General features: G+C 49.0%; 2 protein-coding genes and 1 pseudogene across 6 annotated transcripts in view; 2 read left to right on the top strand and 1 right to left on the bottom strand.

Moving 5' to 3' along the window:
• Positions 1–2,921: 2,921 nt before the first annotated feature.
• On the bottom strand, positions 2,922–14,777 carry LOC128928936 (uncharacterized). Its single transcript, XM_078333162.1, has 4 exons — positions 14,600–14,777; positions 14,333–14,463; positions 13,541–14,232; positions 2,922–3,700 (listed from the first exon to the last, which is right to left on the bottom strand). Exons 1-4 carry the CDS (start codon positions 14,775–14,777, stop codon positions 3,427–3,429), a joined length of 1,275 nt encoding a protein of 424 aa, XP_078189288.1. The 3' UTR covers positions 2,922–3,426.
• On the top strand, positions 3,947–4,541 carry LOC118145079 (U3 small nucleolar ribonucleoprotein IMP3-like; annotated as a pseudogene).
• SNUPN (snurportin 1) overlaps positions 3,947–16,670 on the top strand; it is a 35,533-nt gene continuing 22,809 nt past the window's right edge. For 2 of the 5 annotated variants that reach the window (XM_054240488.2, XM_035261873.3), the window contains exon 1: positions 14,037–14,076. The gene's annotated coding sequence lies outside the window, so the exon portion shown is untranslated. Of the gene's footprint in view, positions 5,046–13,465; positions 13,533–14,036; positions 14,402–16,670 lie in introns of those variants that run through there. The other 3 variants (XM_054240487.2, XM_035261876.3, XM_035261875.3) reach the window with 3 other exon arrangements.

A 16,670-nucleotide genomic window follows, 5' to 3' on the forward strand; every position in this document is an offset into this window, starting at 1 on the left:
TTATGTTTATAATCCCAGCACTTTGGGAGGCTGAGGTAGGAGAATTGCTTGAGCCCAGGAGTTCAAGACCAGCCTTGACAACATAGTGAGACCCCCATCTCTACAAAAAGTTTAAAAATTAGTGGTTGGGCGCAGTGGCTCATGCCTATAATCCCAGCACTTTGGGAGGCTGAGGTGGGTGAATCACTCGAGGTCAGGAGTTAGAGACCAGCCTGGCCAACATGACAAAACCTGGTCTCTACTAAAAATACAAAAATTAGCCGGGCATGGTGACCAGCACCTGTAATCCCAGCTACTTGAGAGGCTGAAGCAATGAGAATCGCTTGGACCTGGGAGGCGGAGGCTGCAGTGAGCCAACATCGTACCACTGCACTCCATCATAGGCGACAGAGCGAGACTCTGTCTCAAAAAAGACTAATAATAAAATAAAAAATAGGTGAGACACGGTGGCTCACACCTGTAATCCCAGCACTTTGGGAGGCCAAGGTGGGTGGATCACAAAGTCGAGAGATCAAGACCATCCTGGCCAAGATGATGAAACCCCGTTTCTACTAAAAAAAAAAAAAAAAAAAAGAAAGAAAAACAAAAATTAGCTGGGCGTGGTGGCACACACCCGTAGTCCCAGCTACTCAAGAAGGTGAGGCAGGAGAATTGCTTGAACCAGAGAGGTGAGGTTGCAGTGAGCCAAGATTGCACCATTGCACTCCAACCTGGTGACAGAGTGAGACTCTGTCACAATAAATAAACAAACAAATTAATTAATTAATTAATTAAAAATCAGCTGGGCATGGTGGCATGTACCTGTAGTCCCAGCTACTCAAGAGGATCCCTTGGGGCTGGGAGGTTAAGGCTGCAGTGAGCCCTGGTCGTACTGCTGCACTGCAGCCTGGGCAACAAGGTGAGACCCTATCTCAGAAATGAAAACGAACAAAAAACAAGTATCAGTCCTTTGCTTAAAACCCCGAAGTATCCACCTCTCAACATAAAAGCCAAAGTCTTTTCAAGGGGCTACAAGCTCTTTAATGTCTCCCTCTCCTTCTTGCCCACTCTGCCCCAGCCGAGACAGCTTTCTGACTCTTCTGACATGCCAGGCACATTCCCGTCTTAAGGCTTTTCCACTGTGTCTCCTTCCTGAAATGTTCTCCCCCTGGATAGCCACACGTGGCTTAACCCCTGTAAAATAGCACCTTCTCAGTAAGACCTGCTCTGCCATACACTACTTTGAAATGATTCCCATCCTCACCCCAAGCTCTGCTTAGTTTCTATAAGCTGCTCAGTTCTGTTTCATAACGGATCCCCTGCTAACATACACACTTTACTTATTCTTGATGTTTATGGTCTGGGAAGAAGGAAATTATCCAAGAGTCCTGCTGCAGACACATTGAGTAAGGGCTGATGATGGAAGACAGTGGGGCTGAGGGAAAATGAAGGGTAGGGATGAAGTAGAAACTAGAAGAGAATTGCATGAACATAATGAGTTATGAGTTAATATCCAGAATATGCCAAGAATACCTTCAGGCTGACTCTGAGTGCCCTGCCTAGGAGTTATTCCTGCTACCCAAGGAGAAGAAAAAAAAAAAAACTTCAAATCTATTAGATTAGGCTGGGCATGGTGGCTCACATCTATAATCCCAGCACTTTGAGAGGCAGAGGCAGGTGGATCGCCTGAGGTAAGGAGTTTGAGAGCAGCCTCACTGCAGCCAACATGGTGAAACCCGTTTCTACTAAAAATACAAAAATTAGCAAACCATGGTTGTGTGTGGCTGTGGTCCCATCTACTGGGGAGGCTGAGGCAGGAGAATCACTCGAACCTAGGAGGTGGAGGTTGCAGTGAGGTAAGATTGTACCATGGTACTCCAGCCTGGGCAACCAAGTGAGACCCCATCTCAAAAAAAAAAAAAAAAAGGCAGAGCACAGTGCCTCACCCTGTAATCCCAGCACTTTGGGAGGCCGAGGCTGGTGGATCACAAGGTCATCAATTTGAGATCAGCATGGACAATATAGTGAAACCCCATCTCTACTAAAAATAGAAAAATTGGCTGGGCGTGGTGGTGAGCGCCTGTTGTCCCAGCTACTCAGGAGGCTGAGGCAAGGGAATAGCTTGAACCTGGGAGGCAGAGGTGGCAGTGAGCTGAGATTGCTCCACTGCACTCCAGCCTGGGTGACACAGCAAGACTCTGTCTCCAAAAAGAAAGAAAGAAAGAGAGAGAGAGAAAATCAATTAGATTTTTGAAAACAAACGATCTATATTAGTTTTCTATTTTAGATACAGGATCTTGTTCTGTTGCCCAAGCTGGAGTGCAGTGGTGTGATCACACAGCTCATTGCAGCCTTGAACTCCTGGCCTCAAGGGATCTCCCCCACTCTTACCTCCAAAATCCCACCAGTAGCAGTAGCTGGGACTATAGGTGCTGCCACCATGCCTGGCTTTTCTTTTTTTTGGTAGGGACTGAGTCTCACTATGTTGTCCAGGCTGGTCTTGAACTCTTGGGCTCCAGTGATCCTCTCACCTTGGCATCCTTAAGTGTGAGATTACAGGCATTAGCCACCATGCCCAGCCTGGTGATGTTTTCTTACACTGGCTAAGTTCATGAGTATTTATTATACTTTATAATTTACATGCTATGTATATTATTTTCCAGCTATGGAATCCTTTATATATATAAAAGTGTCTTGTTCCGCCAGACACATCTGTGTCAGGCCAGATAGTCATAGGTTCATAAGAACTTTATATATATATATATTTTGGAGACAGGGTCTGGTTCTGTTGTGCAAGCTGGGGTGTAGCAGCACGATCATAGCTCACTGCAGCCTACAAGTCCTGGATTCAAGTGATCCTCCTCCCTCAGCCTCCCAGGTAGTCAGGACTACAGGCACGCACTACAATTCCTGATTATTATTTTTTTTTAACAGAGGCGGGATCTCATTTCTTTTTTATTTTTATTTATTTATTTATTTTGCCTAGGCTGGTCTTGAACTCCTGGCCTCAAATGATCCTCCCACTTCAGCCTTCCGAAGTGCTGGAATTACAGGACTGAGCCATGGAGCCTGGCCCGCAAGCATTGTATTGTAAAAGACAATGAAAAACACACAAAACAAAAATGATCAGAGAGAAGCTAGGTGGCGTCAAATGCCTCGGCAAAAAGGGGTTAGGGCTGCAGCGCTACAATCAGATGTAACTTACAGATACAACTAGCCCAGACAGCGTTAAACTTGTTAACTGAATGCTTGGTGGCCAGAAATCCATGTCAGGATAATTCATTTGAGCACAGACTAAAGGGTTTGGACTTGCACTTACAGTCCAAGTTTCTCAAACTTGCTGGGTTTTATGAATCCTCTGACACTCCTTAGTAATACAGATTTCCAGGTGGCTCCCTTATAGATCCCGATTCCGTGCTCCTAGGAAGCAGCCAGGCAATCAGTATTTCATGGATTCGGTGCCACCCGGTCCAACTTGACAGTGAAAACCCGCTCCGCCTGCCAGATGAAGGACCTGACGCTGGCGGGCAGCGAGGACTGCCGGGTCAGCCCCAGGGGAGCAGGTGGCAAGCAGCTCCACCGCAGGAGCCCAGTGGAAGTTAGTACAGTAAACCCAATCAACAAGCCGCAGTCACCCCTATTCCCCAAAAATGGCCTCTTCAGCTCTTGCAGGGGAGAATCTGAAAGCCCCAAAGGGCAGAAGTCTAGGAGGAAATGATACCTGCAGAAAGAGATGCAGTCTTGGTTATTGAAAACCGCCCGGAGACTCCTAGGGACCCGCCCCCACCCTTCGGTGCTTCTACCCTTTCCGTCAGCAAACGCTAAGAAAAGAAGAAACTGGAGATGCCAGTGCAGAGGCGTGGTCCCACTCTGACCAATGAGAAGTGAGGGCGTGACCTTAAGCTTTTCTTTCATTGGCCCAGGGTCCCAGGGCTTCCAGGTCTTGACGCGGTGCGACAGAGATTGCGCAGGCGTCGGAAAGCGCTCTCAGCGTCGGGTCCTGCAGCTGAGGCTTCCGCCATCATGGTGCGGAAGTTTAAGTTCCACGAGCCGAAGCTGCTGAAGCAGGTAGACTTCCTGAACTGGGAGGTCACCGATCACAACCTGGACGAGTTACGCGTGCTGCGGCGTTACCGGCTCCAGCGGCGAGAGGACTACACACGCTACAACCAGCTGAGCCGTGCAGTGCGTGAGCTGGTGCAGCGCCTGCGCGACCTGTCCGAGCGCTACCCGTTCCGCTGCGCTACTGGACAAGCTGTATGCTCTCGGCGGTGCCCACGCGAGGTTCGCTGGAGCTCTGCGACTTCGTCACGGCCTAGTCTTTCTGCCGCCGCCGCCTTCCCACCGTGCTCCTCAAGCTGCGCATGGCGCAGCACCTTCAGGCTGCCGTGGCTTTTGTGGAGCAAGGCCACATACGCGTGGGCCCTGACGTGGTTACCGACCCGGCCTTCCTTGTTACGCGCAGCGTGGAGGACTTTGTCACTTGGGTCGACTCGTCCAAGATCAAGCGGCACGTGCTGGAGTACAACGAGGAGCGCGATGACCTCGATCTAGAAGCGTAGAGGCTCTCCCACTCTCCACGGTTTTACAGATGGGAAAACTGAGACCTGATGCTGGAGATTCTGAGGGTGCTCTCCCCAAGGGTGTCAGACGGTCATTGGGTTTTTTTGTTTTGTTGTTTTTTTGGAAACAGAGTCTAGCCCTGCCGCCCAGGCTGCAGTGCAGTGGCACAATCTCGGCTCACTGCAACCTTCGCCTACTGGGTTCAAGTGATTCTTCTGCCTCAGCGTTCCAAGTTGCTGGAGCTACAGGCACCCACGCCCGGCTGATTTTATATTTTTAGTAGAGACTAGACTTCATCGTGTTGGCCAGGCTGGTCTCAAGCTTCTGACCTCTAGTGATCCCACCCGGTTCGGCATCCCAAACTACTGGGATTACAGGCATGAGCTACCGTGCTCCGCCCTAATAGGCTTTGAAAACCACTTTGACTATTGTGAAAAGACTGAATTCAATGTAGACCTGCATCCCTGGCTATGTGGGGGGCAATGAGGTGTTGAGTTTTCCAGGTGAGATATAATGGCTTGGATCGGGGGTCAGGTGGGGCTGGAGAAAAGTAATTGGATTCCAGTTTGTTTCGGAGGCTGTAATGGGTGCCCTTGATACCTTAGCCAAATCCACTTTACCTGGGCAGGATGCTGTGAGTTTTGGCTGCCCTCATCTGGAGAACTGGCTCTGCTGACTTGGGCCTCTTTCTCCAAAAGGATACACCCTTCATCACCACCACCACTCACTGGCAGCCAAGGGCTGACCAATATTAGGAACAAAAGGCTCAGCCCCAAAGCCCCACCTCGAAGCAGGGCAGCCCTAGCACAGAGCCCCTGTGCAGCAAGCTGAGCATAAAGCTGGCTGAGCCCACATCCTTGCTTTGTTCTGTCTTCTTTCCTATCCTGTTTCCCTCACCCCTTTGAGGTTTTACCTGAAGAGCACCCCCTAGACAAATGGCATGTACTCAGATCCCTGCCTCAGGCTCTATTTCTAGGGAACCCAACCTAAGACTGAGGAGGTGACGGGATTAGTGGCTGGTAAATAGGATATGAGGATTGAGGAGGGGAACAGGCGTGTCTCCCTTTCTCTACCTAGTTGTTCTAGACAGAACCTGCTCAGCAAAAGTGAAGGTGCCCACAGTGCTATCACAGAGCGCTGTAACAAGGTGATGTGGCAGATGGACTCTTGTGCAGGCCCTGTTGTCTGATGAGGTCCAGGTAACTCTGGCTAGGTCTGGAGAATAAAAATTATAGGGTCCAGGCATGGTGGCTCGTGCCTATAATCCCGCCACTTTGGGAGGCCGAGGCAGGCAGATCCCTTGATCCAGCAGTTCGAGAGCAGCTGGGGCAACATGACAAAACCCCATGTCTACAAAAAATAAGTCAGAGCCGGGCATGGTGACTCACGCCTGTAATCCCAGCACTTTGGAAGGCCAAGGCAGGCCAATCAGGAGGTCAGGAGTTTAAGACCAGCCTGGGCAACATGGTGAAACCCTGTCTGTACTAAAAATACAAAAATGAGCTGGGGATGGTGGTGTGTGCCTGTAATCCCAGCTACTCAGTAGGCTGAGGCAGGAGAATTGCTTGAACCAGGAGCCGGGAAGTGGAGGTTGCAGATTGCGCCACTGCACTCCAGCCTGGGCAACAGAGCAAGACTCTTATCTAAAAAAAAAAAAAAAAAAAAAAAGCACAGGCTTTGTTCCTAGCTTAGTGCTTGGCACAGAGCAAACACCACACAGATGCTGGATCCTATTCCAGCGGTGGAGGAGCAGAGGGGCTGCAGGGGCTACAGGGAAGAGGGGTCTTGCCCACCTCTGACTTGCTATGGGACTGGGGGCATAAGCCTCTCCATCTCTCTAGGCCTCCCTCCATCTCCGTTCTATAATAGGAAGAGGCAGGACCAGATGGCCTCTAGTTTCTGCTCTGTTTCTGATTTAGAGGAAAGGATATAGAAGAGGGCTGTCAGCCAAGCGCAGTGGCTCACGCCTGTAATCCTACCACTTTGGGAGGCTGAGTTGGGTGGATCACCTGAAGTCAGGAGTTCGAGACCAGACTGGCCAATATGGCAAAACCCCCTTCTCTACTAAAAATACAAAAATTAGCTGTGGCACATGCCTGTAATTCCAACTACTTGGGAGGCTGAGGAAGGAGAATAGCTTGAACCTGGGAGGTGGAGGTTGCAGTGAGTCGAGATGGCACCACTGTGCTCCAACCTGCACAACGCGAGCGAGAATCCATCTCAAAAAGTAAAAAACCGTGTTGTCAGCCCTTGTAAAGTAGAGAATAATTTGGAGGTGCTTCCTTGCCCCAACAGTCCCCAACCCTGGCTCAGGAAAGCTGTGCAATATTTAGGACAAACCTTGGTTTTAACATCCAAGAAAGGCCGGGCACCATGGCTCATGCCTGTAATCCCAGCGTTTTGGGAGGCCGAGGCGAGTGAATCACCTGAGGTCAGGAGATTGAGACCAGCCTGGCCAACATGGTGAAATCTTATTTCTACTAAAAATACAAAATATTAGCCTCATGTGGCTACTCAGGAGGCTGAGGCAGAAGAATTGCTTGAACCCAGGAGGTGGAGGTTGTAGTGAGTCAAGATCGGGCCATTGCACTCCAGCCTGGGAAACAAGAATGAAACTGCATCTCAAAACAAACAAACAATCCAAGAATGTGTCCCAACTTCAAAGCTCCTGGGCAGTTTGTAGAGGACATTTCCTCCCTACCTGGGGCCAGGCTGCTTCCCTGCATGGAGGGCAGAATCTCAGCAGAGATAAACCAAATCACCCATTCAGCTCATGAGCTGAAAATCAAGAGTGAAACTAGACTCCTTAAAATATAGGTCAGGGGCCAGGTGCAGTGGTTTACGCTTGTAATCCCAGCACTTCGGGAAGCTGAAGTGGGAAGATTGGGCCCAGGAGTTTGAGACCAGCCTGAGCAACATAGCCAGACCTTGCCTTTACAGAAAAAAAAAAATTAGTTGGGCATGATGGCATGCACCCATGGTCCCAGCTACTCAGGGAGGCTGAGGTGGGAGGAACACTTGAGCCTAAGAGGTCGAAGCTGCTGTGAGCTGTGGTCATACCACCACACTCCAACCTGGGGAATAGAGCAAGACCCTGTCTCAAAAAAGAAAGAAAGAAAGAAAGAAAGAAAGAAAGAAAAAATTACAGAACAGACAACATTCCATGGGATAAAAGTCAGGGATTTTGGCCAGGTGCCATGGCTCACACCTGTAATCCCAGCACTTTGGGAATCCAAGGTGGGTGGATCACCTGAGGTCAGGAGTTCAAGACCAGCCTGACCAACATGGAGAAACCCTGTCTCTACTAAAAATACAAAATTAGCCAGGTGTGGTGGCATATGCCTGTAATCCCAGCTACTCAGGGATTACAGCTACTCAGGGAGGCTGAGGTGGGAGGAACACTTGAGCCTAAGAGGTCGAAGCTGCTGTGAGCTGTGGTCATACCACCACACTCCAACCTGGGGAATAGAGCAAGACCCTGTCTCAAAAAAGAAAGAAAGAAAGAAAGAAAGAAAAAATTACAGAACAGACAACATTCCATGGGATAAAAGTCAGGGATTTTGGCCAGGTGCCATGGCTCACACCTGTAATCCCAGCACTTTGGGAATCCAAGGTGGGTGGATCACCTGAGGTCAGGAGTTCAAGACCAGCCTGACCAACATGGAGAAACCCTGTCTCTACTAAAAATACAAAATTAGCCAGGTGTGGTGGCATATGCCTGTAATCCCAGCTACTCAGGAGAATCGCTTGAACTGATTGAGGTGGAGGTTGTGGTAAGTTGAGATTGCACCATTGCATTCCAGCCTGGGCAAAAAGAGCAAAACTCTGTCTCAAAGAAAAAAAAAAAATCGGATTTTAGCCAGGCGTATGCCTATAATACCAACACTCTGGGAAGCTGAGGTGGGTAGATTGCTTGAGTCAAGAGTTCAAGATCAGCCTGGGCAACATGGTGAAACCCCATCTGTACTAAAAATGTAAAACCTCAGGCCAGGTGCGGTGGATCACACCTGTAATCTCAGCACTTTGGGAGGCGAGGCGGGCAGATCACCTGAAGTTGACTAGCCTGACCAACACGGAGAAACCCCATCTCTACTAAAAATACAGAATTAGCCAGGTGTGGTGGTTCATGCCTATAATCCCAGCTACTCAGGAGGCTGAGACAGGAAAATCACTCGAACCCAGGAAGCAGAGGTTGCAGTGAGCTGAGATCATACCACTGCACAATCTCAAGCCTTGCCAACAAGAGTGAAACTCTAAATTCTTGCACTCCAGCCTGGGAAACGGGAATGAAACTTCATCTAAAAAAAAAAATCCAAGAATGTATCCCACTGTGCTCAGCCCCCTTTTCTATTTTTTGTCAGATCTAATAAATCACAAGGGGAAAAATCTTGACTGGGGACTATACTAGGACACACGTATAATTCTTGCTAATTTCCCCTATTTTAAGATTAATAAACTGGCCAGACATGATGGCTTACACCTGTAATCCCAGCACTTTGAGAAGCCAAGGCAGGAAGATCTCTTGAGACCAGGAGTTCAAGACCAGCCTGGGCAGCATAGCTAAACCTAGCCTCTAAAAAAATAAATTATCAGGTTGGTGCAGTGGCTAACACCTGTAATCCCAGCACTTTGGGAGGCCAAGGTGGGCAGATCGTGAGGTCAGGAGTTTGAGACCAGCCTAACCAACATGGTGAAACTCTGGCTCTACTGAAAATACAAAAAATTAGCCAGATGTGGTACGGTCACCTGTAATCACAGCTACTCGGGAGGCTGAGGCGGGAGAATCACCTGAACCTGGGAGGCAGAGGTTTCAGTGAGGCAAGATTGCACCATTTCACTCCAGCCTAGGTGACAGAGTGAGATTCCATCTCAAAATAAGTAAATAAATAATCTGGGCATAGTGGAATGCACCTGTAGTTCCAGCTACTTGAGAGGCTGAGGTGGGAGGATCATTTGAGCCCAGGTGATTGAGGTTGCAGTGAGCTGTGATCACGCCATTGCACTCTAGCCTGAGCAACAAAGGCTCCATCTCAATAAAAAGAGCAATAAATGATCCAGGTTTTATTTCTAGATTATATTTTAATGCAGCTATTTCCTATCACATCCACCACCATACTTTCATGCAGTGCACTTACTCACTGGCTTCCAGGCCTCCACACATGGCTGGCTACATTCAGTTCTCTTCCAGGTAGCCAGTGTGAGCTCACTAAAGCCGATATCCTCTATCTCTTAACTGTTTAAAAACCCTCATCTGTGGCCAGGCATGGTGGCGCACTCCTGTAATCCCAGCACTTTGAGAGGCCAAGGAGGGTAGATCACCTGAGATCAGGAATTTGAGACCAGCCTGGCCACCATGGTGAAACCCTGTCTCTACTAAAAATACAAAAATTAGCCAGGTGTGGTGGCATGTGCCTGTAGTCCCAGCTACTCAGGAGGCTGAGGCATGAGAATGGCTTGAACCTGGGAGGCAGAGGTTGCAGTGAGCTGCAATCACACCACTACACTCCAGCCTGACTCCATCTTAAAAAAAAAAAAAAAAAAAAAAAATATATATATATATATATATATATATATATATATAATTAGCTGGGCATGGTGGCACACACCTGTAATCCCAGCTATTCAGGAGGCGGCTGAGGCATTGCTTGAACCAGGGAGATGGAGGTTGCAGTGAGCGGAGATTGTGCTATTATACTCCAGCCAGGGTGACAGAGCAAGACTCAATCTCAAACAAACAAACAAACAAACAAAAGCCCTCATCAGCAATGGAGGTAAAATCCAAACTCCCTCCCTGCAGGCCCTTACCTGCCCCTGTGTCCCAGCTGCCTCTATGATCTTACCTCCCTCCACTTCCCCTCTGGGCTGAACACCTTTCTGCTCTCAACTTCCTCTTTTCTAGGTAAGGATTCTCCTGCCCATGGGCAATCAGAAGATTTTTTTTTTTTTTTTTTTTGAGACAGAGTTTTCACCTTGTTGCCCAGGCTGGAGTGCAATGGCATGATCTCTGCTCACCTCAACCTCCACCTCCAGGGTGCAAGCAATTCTGCCTCGGTATCCCGAGTAGCTGGGATACAGGCATGCCCCACCATGCCCAGCTAATTTTGTATTTTTAGTAGATACGGGGTTTCTCCATGTTGGTCAGGCTTGTCTCAAACTCCCAACCTCAAGTGATCTGCCCACCTCAGCCTCCCAAAGTGCTGGGATTACAGGCGTGAGCCATTGCATCTGGTCACCAGATTTTTTTTTTTTTTAGACAGAGTTTCACTCTTGTTGCCCAGGCTGGAGTGCAATGGTGGGATCTCAGCTCACCATAACCTCCACCTCCCAGGTTCAAGCGATTCTCTTGCCTCGGCCTCTCCAATAGCTGGGATTACAGGCATGTGCCACCACGCCTGGCTGATTTTGTATTTTTAGTAGAGATGGGGTTTCTCCATGTTGGTCAGGCTGTTGGTCAGGTGATCCACCTGCCTCAGCATCCCAGTGTTGGGATTACAGGCGTAAGCCACCGTGCCCAGCCCACCAGATTTTAAGGGGCACACAGATTCCACTTAAAATACATTGAATAATAGAGTGAGAAAGTGGTTCTTCTCTTCTCTGTCCTCTTTGAATTTTTCTGATTACATTAAAGAAAAATTCTATTAATGTGACTACCACTTCAACACTTGCTAATCTCTGATCTTTACAAAGTGCCCAGACTTTCTGCATTCATATCTAGCAAGATTACGTTAGGTTGGTGCCATTAATTTTTTTTTTTTTTTAGACAAGAGTCTTGCTCTGTCGCCAGGCTGGATGCAGTAGCTCAATCTCGGCTCACTGCAATCTCCACCTCCCAGGTTCAAGGGATTCTCCTGCCTCAACCTCCTGAGTAGCTGGGATTACAGACGTGCACCACCACACCCAGCTAATTTTTTAGTAGAGACAGGGTTTCACCATGTTGGCCAGGATGGTCTCAATCTCTTGACCTCGTGATCCACCCACCTCAGCCTCCCAAAGTGCTGGGATTACAGGCGTGAGCCACCGTGCCTAGCCCGGTGCCATTAATTTTAATGGCAAAAACTGCAATTACTTTTGCACCAACCTACAACATTTCCACTGTATTTATGTTATAGATACCTTCTAAGAAAGTGGGAAGTGATTGATGTAAAGTAATGCTATGATGTTGCCCTTTTAAATAAATGTAGTCAGGCTTTTTTTTCTTAAATGAATTGATTTAAAGATACTAAGCACACTGTGTATATATGGCTAACATTCTGAAACTGAGATTCCAGTGACAGCCCCTTCTGAAACATCCAGTAGTTCTTAATGAACCCCTGGGCCAGGTGTTCTGATTTTTGTTTTGAGACAAGGTCTCCAAGCTGAGTGCAGTGGCAGGATCACAGCTCACTGCAGCCTTGACTTCCCGGGCTCAAGTAATCCTTCCACCTCAGCCTTCCAGGTAGCTGGGACAATGACTCGTGCCACTAGGCCTGGGTTTTTTTTTTTTTTTCTTGGTAGAGATGGGTTTTGCTCATGTTGCCCAGGCTGGCTCAAACTCATGGGCTGCTTCCACCTTGGCCTCTCACAGTGCTGGGATTACAGGCATGAACCACTGTGCCTTGCCTGGTTTTGTTTTTTCAGTGATATGTGAAGTTATTCAGCTAGGTGGAAGTGAGGAACTAGAACCTTTCTCCTGGATCTCTGTGCATGAATTTGGGAACTTCTTTCTCAATCTCAGTCTATTTTCCTCCAATGTTTAGGGTCTCTGTTCTTTTTCTGTCCAGTCCTGACCATTAGATGTGCCCTCCATCGTTGTAAGGGATGGTAGTTTGGACACAAAATACCTAATATCCTGGGTGTCAAAATTCCCTAGCGAAGTCAGGCCCTGGGCTTCTCCGTTTTGTGAGTCTCATAAATCAGGCAGACATGAGCTTTTATGTGTGGAGGCAGCAAATAAACACCCTAGTCCACACTTTTGCTCAGCCTGGCCACTGAAAGAGCCACCTAAATAAAATTTCAGGTCCAAAAAAATTGGCTTTCCAGGGCCCCAGCACCTTTTACCAGTCTAGTAATAACCTTTCATCAGCCTAATTTCCTTTTCTTTTTAATCTGAATGTATGGTGTAATATGCATAAAATACACACACAAGTCCACATCTTAGCATTCCGTGGACTCAAAATGTGCCAAAGGTGGAAACTTTGCTTCTGTCATATATTAGTAGTCAACTTCTCTATACCTCAAACATTCAGCAAATTCAAATATTTTCCTCAAAAGCTGTGTGACTTTGGCCAAATTACTTGACCTCTCTGAGCTTCAGGGTGTGTACTTCCTCATGTCATGATTTTTTTGTTTTTTTATTTTGTTTTGAGACGGAGTTTCGCTCGTTACCCAGGCTGGAGTGCAATGGCTCGATTTCGGCTCACCGCAACCTCCACCTCCTGGGTTCAAGCAATTCTCCTGCCTCAGCCTCCCGAGTAGCTGGGACTACAGGCACACGCCACCATGCCCAGCTAATTTTTGTATTTTTAGTAGAGACAGGGTTTCACCTTGTTGACCAGGATGGTCTCGATCTCTTGACCTCGTGAACCATCCGCCTCAGCCTCCCAAAGTGCTGGGATTATAGGTGTGAGCCACGCGCCCAGCCCATGTCTGATTAAAGGAGATTTAATATCTATTGGCTTACAAAAGGAAAAAAAATTAAACGAGATGATGGGTGTGAAGCAGTGTGTGGCTGAACGTAAGCATTCAATAAATACTCAGTTTTAAAATTGTACTCTCAGCAGTCGAGCCCTGCAGAGGCTATACCCTGGTGGGACCAATCTCCTAAATCTCTGCCGCTTCCCCTAATCTCTTGCACCAGTTCAATCATTCCTTCACCCAGGGTCTACTGAGCGCCATCCCTTGTGCTGGACGCTGGCTACTTGAGTAGGGACCAAGCCAGGTCCCTGCCATTCCTCAGCCCGCAGCCGAGTAGGAAAGCCGCTCGCAAAACCAGCAAACGGGCAGTAATCGAGGTGTGTACCTGGTTTTGTAAGGGCAAGCGGGGAGCGAAGGTCTGTGTCTGAAACGGTGTGAGGGGTTAGGAGGAGTAATCCAGGAATCTGGCACTGCCCGTTTAGGAGCACGGGCGCAGGAGAAGGGGACTCTGGGTGCAGCCCTAAGGCCCGGGAGGATCTGCGGGAGGCGGCAGGACCCAGGGCCTTGAATGCCGGGCCACAAGATCAGCCTCCTTCCATCGGCGAAGGGAACCCCGAAAAGCTTGTGCCCCGCAGGGAGGCCTAGGCCTGGCCGGTCATCTTGCAGGAAAGGTCCCGACAGCGCAAAGCAAAGGCAGGAGTCCCCCCGCCCTAGCGAATGGGAAATGCCCCCGCCGTTGAAGGCGGAAGTAACGGCCTGCAGGCTACGCAAGGGCGGGAGGAGCCGAAACTCCGGGTTCGAGGCCGGTGGGCCCAGCGGTGCGGCCACCGCCGAGGGGGCGGGCCCAGCTCTCCCAAGGCAGGTGATTGGTCGGCCCTGGTGGCGGCGGCGGCGGCGCGCGCGACGGTCACCTCGGTCTGGGTGAGTCCTGGTTTCGAGCCCGGTCCCCGCTAGCTCCTGAATTGCCTCTCGGTGCCGGGCTGACTCCCTCTGGCCGGCCCGTACTCTGGCTCCCGCGGTATCATCCGGAGGGATAGAGCTGGGCCGGGGCCTCCTTTCGGAAGCGTTTCCGTTCTTCTATTCCTTGCTGCCGGGCCAGGACCCCTCCGGGACTTTTGTGGGGCAGGGGCGAATCATGCGTGGCCTAGGTGACCGCATGCCTAGAAAAAGGCAGTGCGGGGCGGTGGCGGCGCGCACGGCCGAGTGGAACAGAGGGCGTCCCCGGGGCTGAAGCCCGGTAGCTGGGGTAGGGAGACGCGAAGGCTGCTGGGATGCGGACCCAGAGGACGCCGGGCTGGAGCGCGGGAGCTGGGGACGCGGAGGAGGAGCGGGAATGGGATGAGGGAGGGGGCCAGACTGGGAGGGAGGGCGGAGCATGGGCAGGTCCCGGGCGGGTCGGACTTTAGGGAGTGGAGAGGAGGATCCTGGTGGAGAGTTAGACCACCTGGAGCTAAGGTCCGAACACTTGGAGGCAGCACGGTCCTAGGAAAAGGTTGAAACAGCAGGAGCCCGCCAAGAACCGCCCTGAAGGAGGATAAAGGAACCACCACTGTATCCAGGACATCCGTTTCAAAGATTTTGTGGTTCTTGGCAGAGCGGGAGCCCACACCAAGATAGAGCATGATAAGCCTAATAAAGGTGCTTTCGATTCGGTCATTACTTTGGTGATAAGCTGAAGATATAATGACTTTTAAAAAGTTTTTATTATGAAAGCTTTCAAACTTACTCAAAAGTACAGAAAAGTAGAGACGATAGCATACCATATGGATCGCAAGCGCTCATCATGAGACCTTTCAGGAATGGCAGCCCTGGTTGGCAATACCTCAGGCCTGGTGCGGTGGCTTATGCTTGCCATCCCAGCACTTTGGGAGGCCAAGGCAGGCAGATCACTTGAGATCAGGAGTTTCAGACAAACCTGGCCAACATGAGGAAACCCCTTCTCTACCGAAAATGCAAAAATTATCCGAGCATGGTGGTGCATGCCTATAATCCCAGCTACTCAGGAGGCTGAGGCAGAAGAATCACTTGAACCCGGGAGGCAGAGCCTTCAGTGAGCCAAGATCAAGCCGCTGCACTCCAGCCTGAGAGAGTGAGACCCTCTCTCACTAAAAAAAATTCACACTGATAATATGCTAATCTTATCTACTAATAAAGTTCCTTTCGTGTTTAAAGGGTATAGAGGTCCAGTTATTCAAGATAAAAAGAGTTCTGGAATGAACATACCTAACTTTACAGAGCTGTACACCTAAAAATGGTGTAGATGGTGATTTCATGATACGTGTATTTAGCCACAATTTTTTTTCTTTTTACAGTTGGAGTAAAAGGCCAGGCTGGCTTTAAATTCCTGGGCTCTAACGAATCTCCTGTCTCAGTCTCCAGAGTAGCTTGGACTACAGGCGAGCACAATGGTGCCTGGCAAACCACAATTTTTAAGTTCCTTTTACGTTAAACAAAATTTAATGTTTCAAATCAAGAAAAAGTTCTGACTTCACTTGTGCAATGGAAAGTAACTCACAGGCCAAGTAGAGCCCTATGGAGTTGTATTTCACTGGGGAGGCTCTGGAACGAACCTGTTGATTTTGGTGCTCAGCGCACTGGACCTGGCATGGGATGGAGGTGAAGCACTGGAGGTGCCCTCCGGTTTACACTAGAACCAGAGGGTTGGGCCAGCCCAGCAGTGCAAGTCAGATTTCTCCCAAATGTTCCTGTTTTCTTACAGTCGAAGACTCTCAGGAGTGTGAATGAAGTGTGAATTCACCCTTTTCCCCACTCTCATTCTTTAGGGTCCATATTCAAAATGACATCTACTCCATGCCTGTCTTGTTTCCCTAATGTACTTTATGGAAGTTCTTCACGCTACTGGAGCATTGGTATTACTTGTTAGACAGCCTTCCGTGTCCTAGCTCTTTTCCAAGTGAGTCCCACATAAATAGCCCTGAAACCACCTTTCTGCCCACCCAAAAACAAAACAAATGAAGTAACAGCCAGATTTAGTTTTTTCTTTGTTTTCTGAGATGGCATCTCCCACTGTCGCCTGGGCTAGAGTGCAGTGGTGTGATCTTGGCTCACTGCAACCTCTGCCTCTTGGGTTCAAGCCATTCTCCTGGCTTAGCCTCCTTAGTGGCTGGGATTACAGGCACCCACCACCACACCCAGCTAATTTTGTTTATTTTTTTAGTAGAGACAGGGTTTCACCATGTTGGCCAGGCTGGTCTCAAACTCCTCACCTAGTGATTTGCCCACCTCAACCTCCCAAAGTGCTGGGATTACAGGCGTGAGCCACCACACTGGCCTAGTTTTTTTTTTTTAATGAATTATATTTTAAAATAATTTTTTACTTTTTTATTTAAGAGGTAGAGACAGAGTCTCTCTATGTTGTCCAGGTTGCTCTTGAACTCCTGGCCTCAAGTGATCCTCCTGCCTTGGCCTCCCAAAGTGCTGGGATTACAGTCATAAGCCACCATTCCTGGCCAGAGTTTGGGGTTTTTGACTCCTCTTGTCATCCTCTAGGGACC

Source organism: Callithrix jacchus, chromosome 8, assembly GCF_049354715.1.
Source record: "Callithrix jacchus isolate 240 chromosome 8, calJac240_pri, whole genome shotgun sequence".
Lineage (NCBI taxonomy): Eukaryota > Metazoa > Chordata > Mammalia > Primates > Cebidae > Callithrix > Callithrix jacchus.

Bases quoted from the DNA above. Each gene is read 5' to 3' on its own strand.
- LOC128928936 (XM_078333162.1), bottom strand. From the start codon at position 14,777: ATGCTCTATCTTGGTGTGGGCTCCCGCTCTGCCAAGAACCACAAAATC. The intron at 14,464-14,599 runs GTGGTCTAACTC...CCGCGTCCCCAG, and splicing joins TGTTCGGACCTTAGCTCCAG to CTCCCGCGCTCCAGCCCGGC. The intron at 14,233-14,332 runs GCACTGCCTTTT...AGCAAGGAATAG, and splicing joins GTGCGCGCCGCCACCGCCCC to AAGAACGGAAACGCTTCCGA.